The sequence below is a fragment of the Carassius carassius genome, chromosome 18, assembly GCF_963082965.1.
Source record: "Carassius carassius chromosome 18, fCarCar2.1, whole genome shotgun sequence".
NCBI lineage: Eukaryota > Metazoa > Chordata > Actinopteri > Cypriniformes > Cyprinidae > Carassius > Carassius carassius.
In genome coordinates, this window is record NC_081772.1 from 14,486,604 (window position 1) to 14,506,493 (window position 19,890).

General features: G+C 39.8%; 1 protein-coding gene across 1 annotated transcript; it reads right to left on the minus strand.

Moving 5' to 3' along the window:
- Positions 1-1,823: 1,823 nt before the first annotated feature.
- Positions 1,824-19,452, minus strand: LOC132092505 (DBH-like monooxygenase protein 1 homolog). The gene is made up of 12 exons (XM_059498758.1): positions 18,955-19,452; positions 17,497-17,643; positions 17,050-17,217; positions 16,562-16,645; positions 9,401-9,580; positions 9,206-9,308; positions 8,793-8,959; positions 8,352-8,543; positions 7,438-7,497; positions 6,407-6,549; positions 2,932-3,100; positions 1,824-2,450 (listed from the first exon to the last, which is right to left on the minus strand). The coding sequence occupies exons 1-12, from the start codon at positions 19,222-19,224 to the stop codon at positions 2,289-2,291; spliced, it is 1,845 nt and encodes a 614-aa protein (XP_059354741.1). The 5' UTR covers positions 19,225-19,452; the 3' UTR covers positions 1,824-2,288.
- Positions 19,453-19,890: the final 438 nt, after the last annotated feature.

The following is a 19,890-nucleotide window of genomic DNA, read 5'->3' on the forward strand; positions in this document are numbered from 1 at the left end:
CCCATTACCCTGCAGTATTCTCAACTGTCTGTAAAGTTCCATTACAAGAATCTAAACTTCAGTTAAAGTTCAGCACAGACTGTTAGACTACCAGACTCCCAAACATGACTTTTTCACCTGTCTTGCTACTTTATATAACCCAGTTCAGGCCACAATACAAACAACAACGACAAATACTGTACATATTTTTAAATATCCTGTCTTTTAATCCTTGTTTCTTTACATTAGTTGAGATTTTGGACACTGTCTAAGCATCTGTGGTTCCTGTGATGTGGCTAAACTGATGAAGATCGGTTTTCCTTCACCAAAGCTTGGAAAGTCTCAGTCACAAAAACTCTTTTCACGGCTCCAGCTGACAAGAAAAAGAAGTAGTCTCAAACCAAAGGCTATTGTTCTTGTATTACATCAGTGACTTCCTCTCCTAAACTCTAATATGACCGCAACCTCCTATTGCATCCCATTAACTATTAAGACCCATGATGCCTGGCTGCTGTTTTCCATATGCCTATTATAGTAGAACTAAACACACCAACATAAAAGGTCTAAAAGGCCGAGTCTTTTGAAGAGAAAGAAAAAGAAATGAGATCATACTTCCTCTCCCTCCTTCTTTCAGTCTTAGGTTGATGATTGTGGTATAGTCATCTTTTCAACACAACTAGCCCTTCATTAGAGCGATTATGGTCTAAGTTGGAAACAGTAAACAAATAACAAATCTTACCGTTCTCTTGAAGAACATCTTGTGGCTGGTTGGAAAGAGTTAGGAATGAGAGACTAAGGGCAGGACACCATTCTGTGGCATTCTCAAGCACACATTGGCACATTTTTTCTGTGTTGGGGTGTGTGAGAGTGAGAGAGCCTGGAGGCCTTAGTAAGAGATGTTCCCTGCTGTACCAGGGACTCCCCGGCGCTAACAGTGGGCTTACAGTACCCCGCTGTAACACTGGGTAAATCTACTGTGAGCCTTCAGAACAATCACATCCCTTCAGCTTCAACTTTACCATTGCAAATAACTGTAGAATACATCCTCGCTAGTTCTGGTCTTGAAGAAGAGGTTGTTTAAGACATTTGTAAAATATTCTCCTTTTATGTATATGAAAGAATAATTCTCATTTGCGAATGAACAAGGTAACCTTAACCTTAAAAGCAAACAAGCAATCAAACTAAATTAAACAATGCAAAGACACAATTAACATCTTTACCTACTAAGATACATGTGTCATTTAAATTGCCATGAGTCTGTGTCTTTTCATTAAAAACTCAAATACAATAATAAGTCTGTAAATATTTACAAGAAATAAACATTTATTGCTTAAAAAGACATAGACAAATTATAAAATGTAATGGTTTTGAATATAATGCCAGTATTCCATTGTGAAACAAATATTTAGCTTATAATGAGAGGAACACAGTTCGTAGAGCTCTGGACTAAACACATTTTCACTTGTAAGTACATTTTTAAAGGCAATTTTCACTTTTTAACTTTTAACAAATCTACCAATGTGACTGAGAGGAAGGTATTGAAAAATGTACACAACTTTTGAGAAAGACTGCATGATAGCATGATTTTGTCCTTACAATGAAAGTCAATATGGCCGCTCTATAGAACAAAGCCCCGCCTTCTAAGTAAAAGAGCCAATTGCTAATCTGTAAAGTCAGAGCATCACTGCAGCTATCGTTAGAAGTCCCGGTTGTTATAGAAACAGTGTTGCTGGTCTAGCCTGAAATATAGTCTTTTTTAACGCTATTTGAGCAAAAGAAACAACATTTTAGAGACAGCTCTTGGCGAACAGTTTTGGAGAATTTGATGTTTCCCATTCATCAAAGATTGCCACAGAGTGACATTGTCTTAAAGGGACTTTGGCACAACACAACAGTGGACCCCATTGACTTTAACTGATTGTACAAAAAAAAAAAAAAAAAAAAACACCAATACAATTTTTCAAAATATCTTCTTTCGTGTTCCACAGAAGAAAGTCATACAGAACTGGCATGACACAAGGTTGAGTAAATGATGACTAAAGTTATCTAAGACTATCCCTACAACCCAGAAGACATAAGTTGTGGTATGCTGGAGTGTGACAGCCTATTTCAGACATGTGGTATGATTATTAAAATTTACAACTATGGTAAGACGTTCAAGACCGCAGTATCCACTAACCAAGGATATTCCATGTGAAGCATGTATGATGCCAACATCCTTCATGAATACAGCACAGTTGTGATCAGTGTTAGTGATAAACTTCATTTAGGCTATGTTTATGAGTAGGGGGCTGAGATGACAGCAGACATTAGAGGTGTAGGCAGGTCTGTAGTATGAGCAAGAGACATGCAGTGAGGAGCAGAAGAATGGAGTGTCCACACTGTATCTCTGAGACATTCCTGCAGGCCACGACATCAGCGGACGTCTGCTCTGATTTCAGCTCTGGAGGAGAGATGATCATCCCTTGAATCTAATAGCGAAAGAAATAACCTGAATCAACTTTCTGACATGGATGAGCTACATTACAGTTTAAAATTTGGGGTCAGAAAGAAGTCTCTCATACTCACCAAGGATGCATTCAATCAATCAAAAATACAGTTAAAACAGCAATATTTCAAAATATTATTGCAATTTAAATTAAGTATAAAAGTAATAATTTAATAATAATAATAATAATAATCTTACTGACTCCAAATTTTATAATTCATTTGTGCACTCAGTATTTATTTATTTTTTCAGTTTTGTTCACGGAACAAAAGCTGACTGACAGTGAACAGCATGCTTAACGTGCCGTTAAAATAACATTTGTATTATTCTGCATCCACATCACTATATGTGCTAGATGCCTTATTGGCCAAATATATATATATATAAAACTACTAAGAGCATCTTTAAAATGAATGAAAATAAAAGGATAATGCACAGACCCCTGTGTAATCAGAATCACTCACCGACCACTCATCCTGGCCAATCTTGGAGCAGCGAACGTTCATGGGGAGTTTGCGTACAATGTCATTGAATCCTTTCCCTTTCTTCCTTGTCCACTTGTATTTGTCCATGGCTTCCGTGAAGGAGAGGTTACTGTATTTCTTAGGACTCTTAATCACAAAAGGCCAGGTTCTTCAAAGAGCAAAAGAGATAGTTTAGTACATTTATTTAATATCAAGACCTTACTTCCAAAGTGATATTAATTCTGCAGTCAGTTCTAATCTAGTACTGAAGTCTTTCCAATAATTTCCAACAGAGGTACGGCAGTAATTGCATGTAAAAAAAGTCTACACATATTAAAACAAATATCATAGTTCACATTGATCCAGGTAAGTACTGTACATTTAAACTTCTTTCATCAGTTTAGATTTTAAGTGTAAATTAATTGCAATTGTAAATAAAGGTAATAAATCATCTTTCTAGCTTCTCTGAAACTGAAATAATTTTGACTTCTTGTGTGAAATGATGAAATTGAAAATATATAGATATGATTTTTCATACATTTATTTGGTACCACTAACTGTATTCCCCATAACATATATGATGTTTTGAGTGTCATTAATTTACTCACTGATCAAAGATACTCCTGGGGGAACCATATCTGCTCAGTGAGCTTTATATGTGTGTGTGGTGATCGAAAGACAGAAGGTGCTTGGGGCAGAGCTTTGAAACTAAATCTGTTTAGAGTTGCCAGGTCTATCCCCTTATAATCCCCCTTATTCCAGCATCTGAGCACAATACTGCTGTGAGCCTCAGGGGGTCGAATAAACACACTCCACCAGCAGGGCCCTTCAGATGTTTTTCATTTATAGACGTACACACACACACACGTCAATCCAAAACATACATTCACCCACTCACATGTGAAATCACATACAAACATGTGCGGACATAACAAACCACATGTCTCTTTCTCTATAGTAAATGGAATCTATACAAAACATCAGTGGCTCACCAGACGCCCACAGAACCTGGGAGCCGCAGCTGCTTTGAGACATACCTTAAAATTCATAAAGTAAGTCTTTATATCTATACTGTGGCTGCGATAACATCTCAGAAAGCTAGTTCTGCCTAAAACTAGCCAAGACGTACTTATCATTATGGATAACTGTTGGAGAACCACCATGTTTGAATGTGTTGCTAACATAATGGGTTATACAACAGTGGTGTTATAATGCCCACAGATGTCATGTTCCGATCAAGGATGGAGTTTAGCACAACTAAAAATCCAGAAACATGTGAAAGGAGAGAAGTCGTTAAGATTTATTTATTTTTATCTCAGCAATGAAATCGCAAGAGGGATGAACAAGATTTGATACCATCTGTGTGACGGCCTTGTGGCTTCAGAGTGTCTTTCTTTTTGACAAACACATTTTACAATGACCACTTCCAGATGTTGCATTGGGTCCAACAAACAATTTGTACTTTCTGATGGGAGAAAGATGGCACATCTTGTAAAGCTCTCTTGTTGACATGACAACCAGAAGATTTGGATAGGTGAAAACAATTACACTCATTTGATCATATAATCATCCGGTGAGCCATCATGATCAATCAATCGCTGTTTAGCTATCAAGGGTCTATAATAGTGACGCCAGTTATATGTGAACTAAACTGCAATTGGAAGGTCTCTCACAGGTCACAGTATTGTCTCGTCTCAAGTTGGTTTCTTTTTCGTGCTTTTAACTTTCTTTCCATTGTTTTACTTCTCCCATTGTTTCTATTCTCTTTGTTTCATAACCTACTGTATGTTCCACAATTTATATATATATATATATATATATATATATATATAGCTTTCTGATTATTATTGTACCTCCTTTTATCATTTCAAATTTCATTTTAAAGGAGCTGTAAGTAATATGATCTGTTATGGAACTTACACCAGATTAAAGCCTGGAGTATCCACCTTACAGTGAAAGAAAAAAAGCACAAAAACAGACCATTATGCTGCTTGATACTGCAAACTGTATTTGCTATATTATTTTAATTTATTACCATAATCAAACAAACTGTTTACTAGACTTTGTTATTCTTCTAATGTTTTTAAACCTACAGCGATTAATGATTCTGGAGTCTCTAACATTTACAGGAAATAGCTTAACAAATGCACACTAGAAAGATTGTGGAGATCTAACTCCCTCAAACAAGCACTCGTCAACTTGTGTGTCTATTGTGTTTACTGTTCTTGTTCTGTCACCACTGTTTCTGTGAAATAATGGTTTGGGCCAGTGTTGCCACCTTTTGGGAAAAAAAATTCAAAGTGTACATATGTGCGAGGTCTGTGTATATTATACATGTGGTCTAAAAAATTGACAGTGTGTGTGTGTGTAACTGTGCTAATGACAAAATTCACATCACGCACTGTAAGCATACCCTAGTCAGTGTAAGTGTAAAAACCAAAGTATACTTTGAGCTTTACAGTGGAACACAGAGGCTTTCAAAGTACTTAAAAAGTTTCAAATAAGTCAATTTGAAAGTGTGCGCGAACACAGGCGCTTGATATGATCGCACTAGAAAGTATCATCTTTTATTGTGTCTGCGTTATTTCTCTTCAGAAGCTATGACTGATAAAAATGTCTTTCTACTCATTTAAATGGAGATCTCGTAACCCTCTCACACAAGCACTCGTAAACAATTTAGTTCTTAATTTAGCAGACAAATAAACACATCTTTTTATAATAGGTTTAGAGGGAGCTATGGTAGACAATAACATACACAACCATTACAAAAATTAACAATGGTTAATTTTCATAGGTGAAAAATATGACCCATTATAATGCAATGAAATGCTCAGTTTTATAATTTTACTATAAAGATATTGTAATTATGAAATTGTTATTGTAATAATTTTGACATTTAGGTAATTTAGGAAATATCGGGAAGAGACTATATTCAACATTATTTTCTTTACTCTCCAACGCACAAAAGCATCCCGTCGCTACAGAAAATTACAGTTGAACCACTAGAGTAACATCGACTACTTCCATAATGTTTTTACTATATATTTGGGCCTTCGAATTGAAAGTTGATTAGGCTGTCAAGTAAGGGACAGAAACCTCTCAAATTTCATTTAAAATATATTTAGTTGTGTTCTGAAAATGAACAAAAGTCATAGGGTATTGGAACAACATTAGTCTATTAGCAATTAATAAAGGATTAGAATTTTTGGGTGAACTATCCCTTTAAAACAACCATACTGTGTCTGTCAGGTAATTGGTATATTTTTGGACTGACGTTGCATCAAATCACTTACAGTACTTTTAACACGTACAGAATATAAAATTGGGTATACAAGGGATTATTATAATAATTAATACTGAGATAAAACAATGAGGTCATAATACAGCTACATGCACTTATTCATCATTATGAGTTTAATACGTGTATTTGCCACTAACAAAGACCCTCTTCACTGAAGTGGTTTCTCAGACTTACGTAACAGGCTCCTGGATCTCTTTGACCCCAATGAATTTGAGCTGCCCGTTGATTTCTGGTAAACTTTCACACCTGGCTAGGTTAACCCTGGGGTAGTACAGCAGATAGGACAAACACATCTCATCCCGAGTACTAAGACCTCCCTGTAGAAAAAAAAGAAATAAATTCCACATTACTAGAACCTTGAAATACTACACCGACATAATGCATCTGTAGCACTGTTGCAGCCAGAGGCCTGTGACAAATTATGCCCAGTACTGAGCAAACTGAACTGACATGCACAAAGCAGCAAATATATCTTGATCTCTCTAATACGAATCCAAAACACCAGTGATCTGGCCATGATGTTTATAGACTGTGGACTGTCTACAGAGAAAAAGCAGCTCAGCTCAGGAGTTGGGCTGAATGTGTATGGGAAAACGTCAGCAGCTGGATCCATCTCCACAGACCTGCAGCTGTTTGCAGACACATTGTTTAGCCAAGAGCATGCACAGGCCCGATTTAAAGGCATGTTTCTGTTCAGAATTTGCATTCTTGTGTAGTGGGTTTCTTAATTTTTAAAATAGCATAACAGTTTAACAATTCATATTTGAGCTAATTTGTAATTGAAAGAGATAGCCCACCCAACCAAAAATGCAAATGTTGTCTTGAATTATTGTTCTAAAGCTGTATGTCAGTCAGTCATTCAGGTTTGGAACAACATTTAAGTGTGAGCATATAAAGACAGAATTTTCATTTTTGGGCAAACTAAGTTGATAAAATGAGAAAGTTAAAAAAAATGCTATATTAAAATCTCTTTATAAATTCCCAAAGGAAATTGTAAAATTAGCCCCTAAAATGGCTTACAAATTGGACATAATGACTGAACAGCTCTATTATGTTTGAATAAGCTTGCTGTTAACCAGGATTTCTATCATGAAAAACTCTACAATTGGTATAATCCACAAGAAAACCTAGCCAAACAATATGACACGAATCTGTATAATTGTTGTCAGTAAAAGGAAACAAGGCTTTATAAGCCTTAATCTTACCCAGGTCATGTTCATTCTGCCTTTAGTGTTGTATCGACATTCAGTGATTAGAGAATCTCCCTGGTGACAAAAGAACATGTCGGTTAACACACAGACATTAAAAGTGAATTACAAAAACCATTTGCTCATCTATTATGCTCACTGTTGGGTGCTTGTCAAAACAGAACAGGCCACTGAAACTCATTTGAGTATAAACTCACTGATTGTTGTCAGAACAGAACAGGATAACAAGTCAAAACTCACACATGAGTCACCTCTCGCCTGTGGGCCCTTTTAATCAGACACCAGTCCTGCAGATGCACAGTGTGTGCTCTTTAAATGTTGAATTTATTACACCACTCTTAGGTAATACAATGTGCTTGTATATGGCTGAGACACTGGAGCAGATAATGATAATTGCTCAATTCTTTACTGGTAAAACACTACCAATCCCTCAGCTATAAACTCGGAGCCCTGAAAACAATCTTATGACTTTAGTCAGAGTCCAAATGAGAGTGAGACTACAAGGTATAAAAGCACAGTCTGTTCACTATATTGTGCTTTTATGCTTAAATGTCTACATTTAAAAACCCATGATTTCTGGAGTTCTTATATTTTCTGGAAATTTGTTGGAACAGATTTTATTGCTTAACCACTATTGACACCCAGGTACACACCACTACAACATAGTGAAAAGAGTGTACTTATGTAACCTACCTCAGACAGCCACACCTTTTGACCATTTGATTTTTCATGAATTTTCCAGGCCTAGAATTCACTATTTAGAAATTCCCTGCTATTTCTAGGTTTTCCATAAATCATTACCGTAAACTGTGAGGTTCACTGTACAGTATCTGATGATGATTAATGCAACAGCAATTTCACCCTCAGAGGGAGCAATGAAGGTTATGAAACTGAAATGGACTTTGACTAACAGGCAGGATGATCCTCTCCTGGCTAAGTGGCTGGAACTCCTGGAAGTTGAAATCAAACTGATCATCCGAGGCTAGTGGCTGGAGCTCGACCTGCTGGCGGAAATGTCTGGCTTTGATTGCCCGTCCTGCCAGGTGAGCATGGAGCAGAACTGCAAACACATGAATTCCACTGGGCATCTCACCGTCTAATGACTTACAGGAAAAGAGACAAATGTTATACTCATGTCTTTTTGTTCTTGGTTTTGAGAAACTTGCTCTAGCATTCAGAGGTTAGGAATTAATAAGGCATTTTTATGTTTTTGAAGAAACATAATAGTTTTAATTTGATTTATTTCATTTTTCAAATGTTTCAGCATTAATGTAGGTCTCAAATATGATCTTATAAAGTGTAAATTGAGAAAATGGCTGTGTTTTTATTTATTTGTTTTTTTGCGGTCCCACCTCTTGGAGACACTCCTGTGTGCAGTGCCCTTCTGTAATATAATCCTGCATGCCTGGGGGCAGCATGTGGTAAAGACTGACCCACACTCCTGTCTCGATGACCCCAGCATCATAGCGCCTCAGGCTGGGGCTGTAGTACAAACGCAGGCCTGAACTGTCCACTATACCTGTGGCGAGACCAAAACTCAACTCTGAAGCAGCTCTGAGGTTCATGACTCAACCCTTACAGAAAAGCTCATTATTTAGTAGCTGAGTATCACCGTAACATACTATGAAGACTACAGATCACTTCATGCACAGACACATAAAATACATTAAACAACACAAAAAGTCACATGACTTAACCATGTCTTAAGTCACTTAGGGCAGAAAGTGAGGCAGGTTTTAAACTGTTGAAGTGTATCATAACATACCTCTTTTTGAAGATGGGTTATCGAAGTGAATCTCCATCTGTACATAGACTGGGTCTATTGAGGTTCCTATAGACATTCCAGCATGTGGAGGGTAGGTGAAGCCCTACAATGGATAAAAATAGTTTCTATTCAATATCTAAAACTCTTTTTATTATAAGATTGAATATGAACTTGAAATGAATATGAAGTGACCACCTCTCCCCCAATAGCCCAAGCGAACAGGACAGTTTCACAGGTGAAGAAGGAGTCTGGCATATTTGGATGGTAGCATTCATGTCCTCTGTTGATCTCACTCTTGTTCAGATTGCTGTCACACTGGTAGAGCAGAATGTGATGAACCAGATTCTCATGACCCTTCTGAATCATTGGCTCTATCTGAAAACAACAACAAACAGAGATAAATATGAACAGCAGGGCTGTGCGCTCTCATAATTGAATTGAGAATGCCTTTTGTATTTCAATTATATTTCTGAATTTGAACTGAGATAAGATGCAGAATTGTTTGAATTTGAATTTAAGGAATTAAAAGGGGTATTAAATTCAAATACTGTAGGTAGTAAAAGTGCTTAAATTTCACTTAGCAGTAAAGAAAACCTTATTATGAAGGACTAATTGATTATGAAATGTATTTATTTATTATAATGCATGTATATAGTTATATATTAAATCTGAAAATTAAATAATAAATGTCAATAAATATGTCAAACTATGTATTGAACATTGTGTGCTGCTGTTTGGTAAAATTATCTCTTTTTATGGTATATGTCTAGATATATATCTATATTAATATATGGCCTCATTTAGACAGTGTTGAATTTATAATCTACATATCAGAGAATGAACATAATTAATTAGTCAAAATTGTTCATTTCTTACCATTGTTTATATTTTGTCACAAATTTCACTAAATTAAATGGTCTTTTGGTTACACCAATTATCATTCCAGTTCAACAACAAATTCTTACATAAATTCTGAAATTAACCCAACCCTGATTAATATTTAATCGGTGTACCCTACCATTCAAACGCTTGGAGTTTGTAAGATTTGTTTATATTTTTGGAAAAAGTCTCTCATACTCACCCATGATGAATTTATTTGATCTAAAAACTATTATTGTGAATGATTACATTTAATCCTTGTAATCCGTTTTAATTCCTGTGAAAAAACTGAATTTATTTATTACTATCACTTTTGTTTGAATGTTTTCCTGCTTATAAATAAAAGTAGTAATTTCTTAAAATACCTAATTAGAAACTTTTGTACAGCAGTGCATATAATATAGTGAAAGTATTGCTTTAATGTAGTTACAATTAAATGAATCCAAGTTATTTAATTCAAAACAGGAACACTTTCCACTACACTGTTCCAAGCTTTGTTAAAGGGATCAGCCATAAAGATTTGATAAAAGTTTGATTTTAAACCACTCTATTTTGATCTTCTACAAGGAAACTATGTGTGCATGGATTGTTGAGCTAAAACTAGCTTGGATATAGAACTAGCTCTGGATTAGGATGTGGGGGATTTTAGAATTATTTTTCTGCTCACAGTGGGCTTCTTCTGTCGGAACTGGAATTCTAAGTAAAAGCATTTCCAACAGAATGAACTGTGTCCTGATCTTCCAGGGGTCTCTGCCTGAAGGAGTGGGACCCTGGGCTAAGCAGTGGCTGAGTAAATATTCATACGTTCCTTTATTTCCCTTCGACCTTCTTTTTTTTTTTACTCATTGGGAGCCATTTTATTTTGAAGCCCTAAAATCTAATGAACATTTAGCTTATTGAGTAATAGCATTCTGTTGTTTGTAACCAATAACAGTATGTCTGATCCATCCATCTTCTAAAACTATCACAGATTCAGATCTTTCCATTTATATAATGCTAATGTTATCATTATACTGTAAAACATCAAACAGTATGATTTCATGCACATGGCTGTATTGTATTTTAATGCTATAAAAGTAACAACATTTTGTGTGTTTTGTCATTGAAGTCATGTCATTCTAAATTATTTAGAAATGTCACACTGGGGTATTTTTGTTCATCACAGCCCAGAAATTGAGCTGGTTGACCAACATTTGTGACAATTACTACAAGCACAATCCTATTACGGGTGTGCATATTTGCACGAGGCTATGTCACGTTCGGTGTTATGGAAAACACAGGAGAGAGAACCAATTGCGAGTACGTCTTTAATAAAGGGAAATCCAAAGAGAATACACAGTCCAGGCAGGGTCAAAACCGGTAAATCCAAACATAACATAAACAAGGCAAGGCAAGGCAAGGCATTGACGGACATGAATTAACATTTAACATTAAACAAGGACTCCGTGACTAAGACTCAGACAGACCAGGTAATACACAAAAGGATGATGGGGAAACAGGAGACAGGTGGGGAACAATCAATTAACTAAACAAGGAGGAAGGTGACCAAATAAGGAGACAGGAAGTGATAAATGATAAACACTGTGGGAACTGAGGACACCTAGTGGAAACCCAGGGAACACAACCCAGACACTGTGACAGTACCCCCTTACTAAGGAGCGGCTCCCAGACGCTCCAAGACAGACACAAAACAGAGACCAGGAGGGAGGCGGACAGGTGGAGGCTCAGGGGGAGGGACGGAGGGCCAGACTAACAGAAAGGAACAGGGACCGACATTAACACAAAAACAAAAGGAGAAAAAAAAAAAAAAAACAACATGAAGCCCCCCAGGGCGGAGCAGAAGACCACCACACCCTTGTGGTCAAGGCCAGAGTCCTCCAGGGCGGAGCGGAAGACCACCACAACCGTGTAGTCAGGGCAAACGCCCCCCAGGGCGGAACGGAAGACCACCACGTCCGTGTGGTCAGAGCGGAAGCCCCCCAGGGCGGAGCGGAAGACCACCACACCCTTGTGGTCAAGGCCAGAGTCCTCCAGGGTGGAGCAGATGACCACCACGCCCCTGTGGTCGATGCCGGAGTCCAACAGGGCGGAGCAGCAGACCACCCAGTGACTTGACTTAACTCTGAAAGTTCAACGGTGACTGGCCCTGACTCTGGAGAGGTCACTGGCACCTGACTCGACTCTGGAGAGTTCACTGGCCCCTGACTCGCCTCTGGAGGGTCAACTGGAACCTGACTCGACTCTGGACTGCCTGTGGAGACTTGAGACGCCTCGGCTTCGGGCACCGCCTCTGGAACGGACTCGGGCACTGCCTCGGTCACGGCCTCGGGAGCGGCCTCGGGCACCGCATCGGGAGCGGCCTCGGACACCGCATCGGGAATGGCCTCCACCTCGGCATCGGGCACCGCCTCGGCCTCCGGAACAGCATCGGGCACCGCCTCGGCATCGGGCACCGCCTCGGCCTCCGGAACAGCATCGGGCACCGCCTCGGCATCGGGCACCGCCTCGGCCTCCGGAACCGCATCGGGCACCGCCTCGGCCTCCGGAACAGCATCGGGCCCCGCCTCGGCCTCCGGAACAGCATCGGGCCCCGCCTCGGCCTCCGGAACAGCATCGGGCACCGCCTCGGCCTCCGGAACAGCATCGGGCCCCGCCTCGGCCTCCGGAACAGCATCGGGCACCGCCTCGGCCTCCGGAACAGCATCGGGCACCGCCTCGGCCTCCGGAACAGCATCGGGCACCGCCTCGGCATCGGGCACCGCCTCGGCCTCCGGAACAGCATCGGGCACCGCCTCGGCATCGGGCACCGCCACGGCCTCCGGAACAGCATCGGGCACCGCCTCGGCCTCCGGAACAGCATCGGGCACCGCCTCGGCCTCCGGAACAGCATCGGGCACCGCCTCGGCATCGGGCACCGCCTCGGCCTACGGAACCGCATCGGGCACCGCCTCGGCCTCCGGAACAGCATCGGGCACCGCCTCGGCCTCCGGAACAGCATCGGGCACCGCCTCGGCCTCCGGAACAGCATCGGGCACCGCCTCGGCCTCCGGAACAGCATCGGGCACCGCCTCGGTCTCCGGAACAGCATCGGGCACCGCCTCGGGAACGTCCTCTGGGCTTTGAGGAACGGTAGATGCCTGTCTCCTCCTCCTCCGCCCTCTCTCTTGGCGAGTCGGTGACACCTTGTCTGGAGACTCAGGCGTTGAGTCGGCCATCTTGTGCTGTGGCGCTGGGCTGGCGGCCATCTTGTGCTGTGGCGCTGGGCTGGCGGCCATCTTGTGCTGTGGCTCTGGGCTGGCGGCCATCTTGTGCTGTGGCTCTGGGCTGGCGGCCATCTTGTGCTGTGGCTCTGGGCTGGCGGCCATCTTGTGCTGTGGCGCTGGCTCAGCAGCCATGACGTCAACCGTCTTGGGAATCTCTAGGATCTTGGACAGCGTAGCGAAATAGTCCAAGAATGAGTCAGCGGCCCTCTTGGGCGTTGGCGCTGAGCTGGCGGCCATCTTGCACCGTGGCGCTGGACTCGTGATCGCCTTGGGTTGTGGTGCTGTGTTGGCGTCCATCCTGCCCCGTGGCGCTGGACTAGCGGCCATCATGGGCAGTGACGCCACTGTGGCGGACGTGCGCTTCCTCTCTCCTCTCCGTCCGCCATGGTGAGACGGTGGCTCTAATCCATCCCACACGAGCCCCGGGTCGAAGGGCGGCCCTGGTTGAGAGCGGTGCTGAGTATCCTCTCGACCACTCCCTCCTCGGCGACCTCCTCTGGTTCCCCGGAAAACCACCAGGCGAGTTCCTTCAAATCCACTCCTCTCCCGCACTGTGGCTGGGGAGGAGACATAAGCCGACATACCGCTGGCTCTTGTAGTGACGGAGTCCTTCTGTCACGTTCGGTGTTATGGAAAACACAGGAGAGAGAACCAATTGCGAGTACGTCTTTAATAAAGGGAAATCCAAAGAGAATACACAGTCCAGGCAGGGTCAAAACCGGTAAATCCAAACATAACATAAACAAGGCAAGGCAAGGCAAGGCAAGGCATTGACGGACATGAATTAACATTTAACATTAAACAAGGACTCCGTGACTAAGACTCAGACAGACCAGGTAATACACAAAAGGATGATGGGGAAACAGGAGACAGGTGGGGAACAATCAATTAACTAAACAAGGAGGAAGGTGACCAAATAAGGAGACAGGAAGTGATAAATGATAAACACTGTGGGAACTGAGGACACCTAGTGGAAACCCAGGGAACACAACCCAGACACTGTGACAGGCTATTTATGCATTTATTCTATCATTTATAATATGTCAAAGTAAATATTAAAATATAAAGCAAAGCAACTATATATATATATATATATATATATATATATATATATATATATATATATATATATATATATATATACACTACTGTATACACTATTCACTGTAGAGTCTTTGTATCCGTCACATTACATACTGAACACTGCAGCACAGTAAATGGGTTCCATTTATAATGTGAACTGCTCACTTCTGCATGTGCAGCACTTATCTTCTCACTAAAATAAGTGGAGCTGAATTTTACATGAGCATAAAATGGTGACTACAACAATTAATTTAAATTAAAGGTTAGTGCATTTGAAAAATTTGCCTGAAAGAATGATGCTTAATGCAAGTATTTTATCATACGATAAAAGTACCTATTCTGCCTCTAATTTAGAAAACTTGAAAAGCTTATTTATGGGAAGATTCTTTCATCTTGGGAAAGAGAGTATAATTTCAGTAACACGTCTGATCTACAAATAGCAGATGCAAAAGACAATAATAAGCAGGTGAAACAAAAAAAGAAGCTGAGGGAAAGAGGGAGAGAGACAGAAAGAGATCTAAACAGAGGCAGGTGACAAGGTTCTGTAGCAAAATAAACCATGTAAAAACAACCAATATGAGGTAAAACATATATTTTTTAAAAATGAAATCACATACAAGGAATATAATTTAGCAACATATTTAGCAAACTTAGCATCCCACGGAGTAACAAAAAATGGTGACGTTACTTATTCAGTAGCATGAAAGTCATTCAGCATTTCTCATAATAGCTTATGTTGCTATTAAATGGTGAAAGAATAATCAAACAAGCTTACCAAAACTGCGTTCAGTATTCACACTGACAGTGATTAAATCTGTAAAGATCACAGAGCTGGATCTGATTCATTCTCAAATAAAGTTGAGAGATTGTATCTAAGTGCAGCAATTTAGTTTAATATATGCAAACTCTTGGAAACAGGAACTGAACAACCAGGTAACGTAATGAGAACTGACAAGGAACAGAAGAAAACACAGGACTTAAATACACTGAAACAAACCAATCAAACAAACAGGCGCAGACACTAATCAAATCAATGAGTAACTAAGATAACAAACTAGTGGCAGGAAAATAAGAAACTAGGTCAAACAAGGAAAACTACAACAAAAACAAAACAAAACATACATGTGATAGATGCATTGTAAGGTTCGATTGATTCTTGTAAATTGGTTTGCTCGCAGTGATCCTCCTTTTTCCCATATTAGATTGGAAAAACATTTAAGGGAACCTGTTCCTCCAGAAATGAACAGAATCACAAAAATGATTCACCAATTTAAGTTTCTGACTTGATTATGCAAAATGAAGCGTATAGTGTTAGTTCTGACAGGTCACGTGAGTCAAGCTTGCATTGACTGACTCTCAGCTGATCGGCATATAGGAATATGACGCCATCACGGGCAAGTTCTATCAAGTTCTATTCATAATTATTCAGCAGCTTTATCGCTTGCTCAGGAGCAAATCACCCTGCTCCATCCCCAACTCCTCCGTTCTCCACAGTCAGGACTTGGCTTCTGATATTTCTTCACTTTATCTTGAATAATGTTTTACACTTAAAAGATAATTAAGGAAATATAATGATATCTGCTTGTTCTGTTCTGTTTACCCTGCAGGGTTATAGCTGCTCTCCCTGCTCACTCATGACAGGCTGCATGGATGGGCAGGGACTTTTTTTTACCCATAACAGAACCATACCACTGAACCCAAACTATATACTAAGTGTCAATCATGTTGACGATAGTTATCCTGACATAATTATTGTTATTGTATCAGCAAATATATACTATATATGTAGCTACTGTTTAAAATATAAGCTTGACTGAAGTTGAGCTGCTTTAATTTAGGGTTATCTCGACTGACAGGAATCAGTTTAAAACTGTAGACAGAGGAAAATGCACAAGTTTCAATAAAGCCTATAAATGTAAGTATGGAAGAAGTGAACTGAGATAGTAGAAGGTACTTCACAACAGGGAGCGTTTAATTGACAATACTGTATGTAAGCCTGCAATTTCTTAAGCATGCATCTCTGGAATAATAATTACTGTACTTCATGTCTTGAATGAATGTAAATGTTTTTAAACTTTATGATTTGATTAAGATGGGCATGCTTTAAAATGTAAACAGTATTTTCACTCACTCTGATTATATGATGTTTCTTCTTCAGCTCTGGAAATTTAAAGATCTGACACCAGTATGTTGTATCCTTATCAGGTACAGGAACCTACAATATTTGAATATGTTAAAGTTTTGGATAAAAGGTTTGCATCAGTCACAAAACAGTTAAAAGTAGCAATCAGCAACAAGCAGAAATATTCCATTGTGGACTGGAGAGTGTGGGCATTTTATTGATCCAATTTCCGTTTTTTTTTTCTTTTTTCTATTCAATGCTGAGTATTTGTTATGCAGTTGTAAATATGTACACTCTCATAAATTCTGGTGTTTGGCAGTATCCCACAGGCATAAAAGGGGCCTTGTTTTCATTAAAAATACCCAATCAGGAAGCAAAAGAGTGTATTTAAAAAGGATTCATATGTAACCACAAGGACCTTGATTCCTAAGCATGCAAAAATAGACAAAACTGCCTAGGGCTAATCAGTTCTCTGTCACTCCTAGCACTTTCCTCACCTCCTCGTTTAGAAGGTCAAAGAAAGCTGTTCCTGCTGGGATCCTGGTGCTGGTTCCTGGGTTGAGTAATCGCAGACTCTTTCTGCCTCTGTTCGTCCCATGGTAGACTGGTCCTGACACTCCCACGTCCTCCTCATGGAACGCCCAGATCACCCTCACTGTACTGCCCTGCGGAGTAACAAATTATGGGTAATTAGAGACTTAAGTGCAAGAGACTTCTTATATAAGTAATAATTTGACAACATTTTAGGGAAGAGAGTTTATTTAACTCCTGGATAAAACACTGTACTATTGTTTCCCCCGAACAGAAGGCAATTACTACTGAGTGTCCAGTTAAAAAGTTTTGGTTTTGTACATGCTCCAAAAAACTGGATAAAGAAAACTTGCCGCTGATGTTTCTTTCAGACTTTTGGAAACAGATGTAATGATGCATGCAGTCAAACCTACCGTAATGACTTTGTCATTGTCATCACAGGTCTGGAGGTTTCTGCTGAAAGCTAGGACAGTATGTGTGTCATTTTCTCTGCCGTACAGCAGCTGATAGCTCTGCAGCGCATCTTTATGGACCTTTCTATTTGAGTCTGTATAGCAGTCCTGAACAGAGTGAAGAGGAACGAAGTTAGTCCATCTCAGGTTTGAACATTTTGAAAAGTCTGAATCAGAAAAGAAGGTATTTTTATGGAGCATTGGACTGTGTGAGTAAATGCATGTGGTCACATTTGAGAACCTTTGACCTAAATGTTTGGTTAGCTGCACAGGAAAATGTCCCATTTTTTCCAATACATTCAGACAGCAGTATGAATATGTTTTGCAACAAAACATGTCATGACTCATGCTTACGAAACTAAAACAGAAATGTATCGATATAAATGAGCCTTCATTACACAATGCTGATGAATAGTGCTGTGCTGAAAACTAATCATAAACTTCTATTGTATTCATCATACAGTTTACAGCTGGATGGAGATTATAGTGTGCAGTGAATATGGACAGCAGGTGTGGATGTATTTAAATATTGACCTGCTTGCATTTGAAATAGTAGTGTTTATGTGAGTACTGTCTGAATAGAATCCAGGTCACAACAGGGCAGCTGATTGTAGCAGGTCATTGGGTCAGTGGATGATCTCAGTGCAATATATTTGAGGACGCAAAAAGCTCTCACTGCAGATTTAAATGTTCGACAGTGGTCTTTAATGTTGCTCACACTCTTTAAAAACACACACACACACACACACACACACACACACACACACACACACACACACACACATATATATATATATATATAATTTTAGAATAAACTCTATGATCATAGCATTTTTACTGTACAAAAAAATGAAGGAAGTCAAGTAATAATGACAAATTCTATCAATATATAAGCAATAATAAGAGATTTTGTGATCCAAAGGAGTGCAAATTAATTTTCATATTTTGGGATGTTTCTAACTGTAAAGTTTAAAATGCTATGTGTTGCCCAAATGACAATGAATGGCTGTAATGTAAATATGTAATTATGCAAATGACTGTGAAATGTGAACTGTGTTGTTTCCTGATGAAAACACAGTGCACTATGGGATAGAATAAAAGTGTATTTATTTTTACCCATTATATTATTGTTGTAGAAGTTAATTGGATGGATGCAAACATGTTAATTTTATTTTTTTATTACAATTATTCATCATAGATCCATCCCAAACTATTTTTGTTAGAACAATTATACAAAGAGTAAATAAGACACAAATGCCTTACTACTTAAAACTGAAATTATTATAATAATCAGTCCAGCACATCATTTGCACAAATCAAATTCCGCAGACTAATATTAAGTTGTGAGTCAGTGTTCTCTAATTGTACAATCAGCACTGAATGTGAGATGCATTCAAACCCAAAGGTGAATGCACTTACCAGCAGATATGGACTTCCGTTGAGCACACCACCTATCACGATATCAGACGAGGACATCGCACCGGTCGGTGACAAACCGAATCCTATATATCCCCTCGTTTCAACTTCTACTTCAAAAGTTATCGTGGATTCGTCAAACCCCCACTTAATGTTGTATCTCCCATCCGCATCTAGAGCAGCTGAATGAACGAATCGTGTCCCCTGTGAGCACGCGGAGCTGAAGAGTGAAGTTAAGAACAGTAGAGCGTAAAGAGGCTGATTTTCAGACATATCGAGCTTAATCGCAAACAACACCGACTGCACTCAAGGACGCTTTTTATCCATAGAGCGGTTCATGGAAATGCAATTTCCGAGGGCAAGAGTGTTTTGTTTGCTTTGGTGTATTGGAGGCGAATGATCCTTTCAAGCGCTGGCTGCCTCCCACTGCTGAACTGTTGGAACTTGTGTGATTTCCCTTTGATGTGGAAAGACATGTAGAGCTGAACACCGTGTCTACGAGCGCGCGACGCGACAAAAGTAGAACGCTCACGTTATTATCAAGCAGCTGCCGTGCAGTCCTCATATTCAACGGCGTGATTACAATACAGTTAAACCACTGTAATGTATCGTATTTCAAGTAGAAGGTGAAGAACCACTTGAATATTGGTGACCCAAACGCTGTTTCGCTGAGCAGTTTTATTATGCTTTGTTATAGGCTATCACAAACTTTAATTATAACAATTAATAACCTAATTAATTTATTCATAAAATGTAGCCTTAAGCTCATCTATAGAGATACTTCAAATGAGCAGTATATCAGCCAGTAGAGTATAACATAGCCTAGTATGAGAACGATACCTGGATGACCTCTACTGCATGGGTTCTCAACCAGGGGGCCGGGGACCACCTAGGTGCCTCAGCAAATTTCCAAGGGGACAACAAGATCCAAGGGGGACC

Excerpts from the sequence above, each read along its gene's own strand:
- LOC132092505 (XM_059498758.1), bottom strand. The coding sequence starts at position 19,224 with ATGTCTGAAAATCAGCCTCTTTACGCTCTACTGTTCTTAACTTCACTC. Across the intron at positions 17,218-17,496 it reads ACAATGACAAAGTCATTACG|GGCAGTACAGTGAGGGTGAT; the intron begins GTAGGTTTGACT and ends GTTACTCCGCAG. Across the intron at positions 16,646-17,049 it reads TTGACCTTCTAAACGAGGAG|GTTCCTGTACCTGATAAGGA; the intron begins GTGAGGAAAGTG and ends CAAATATTGTAG.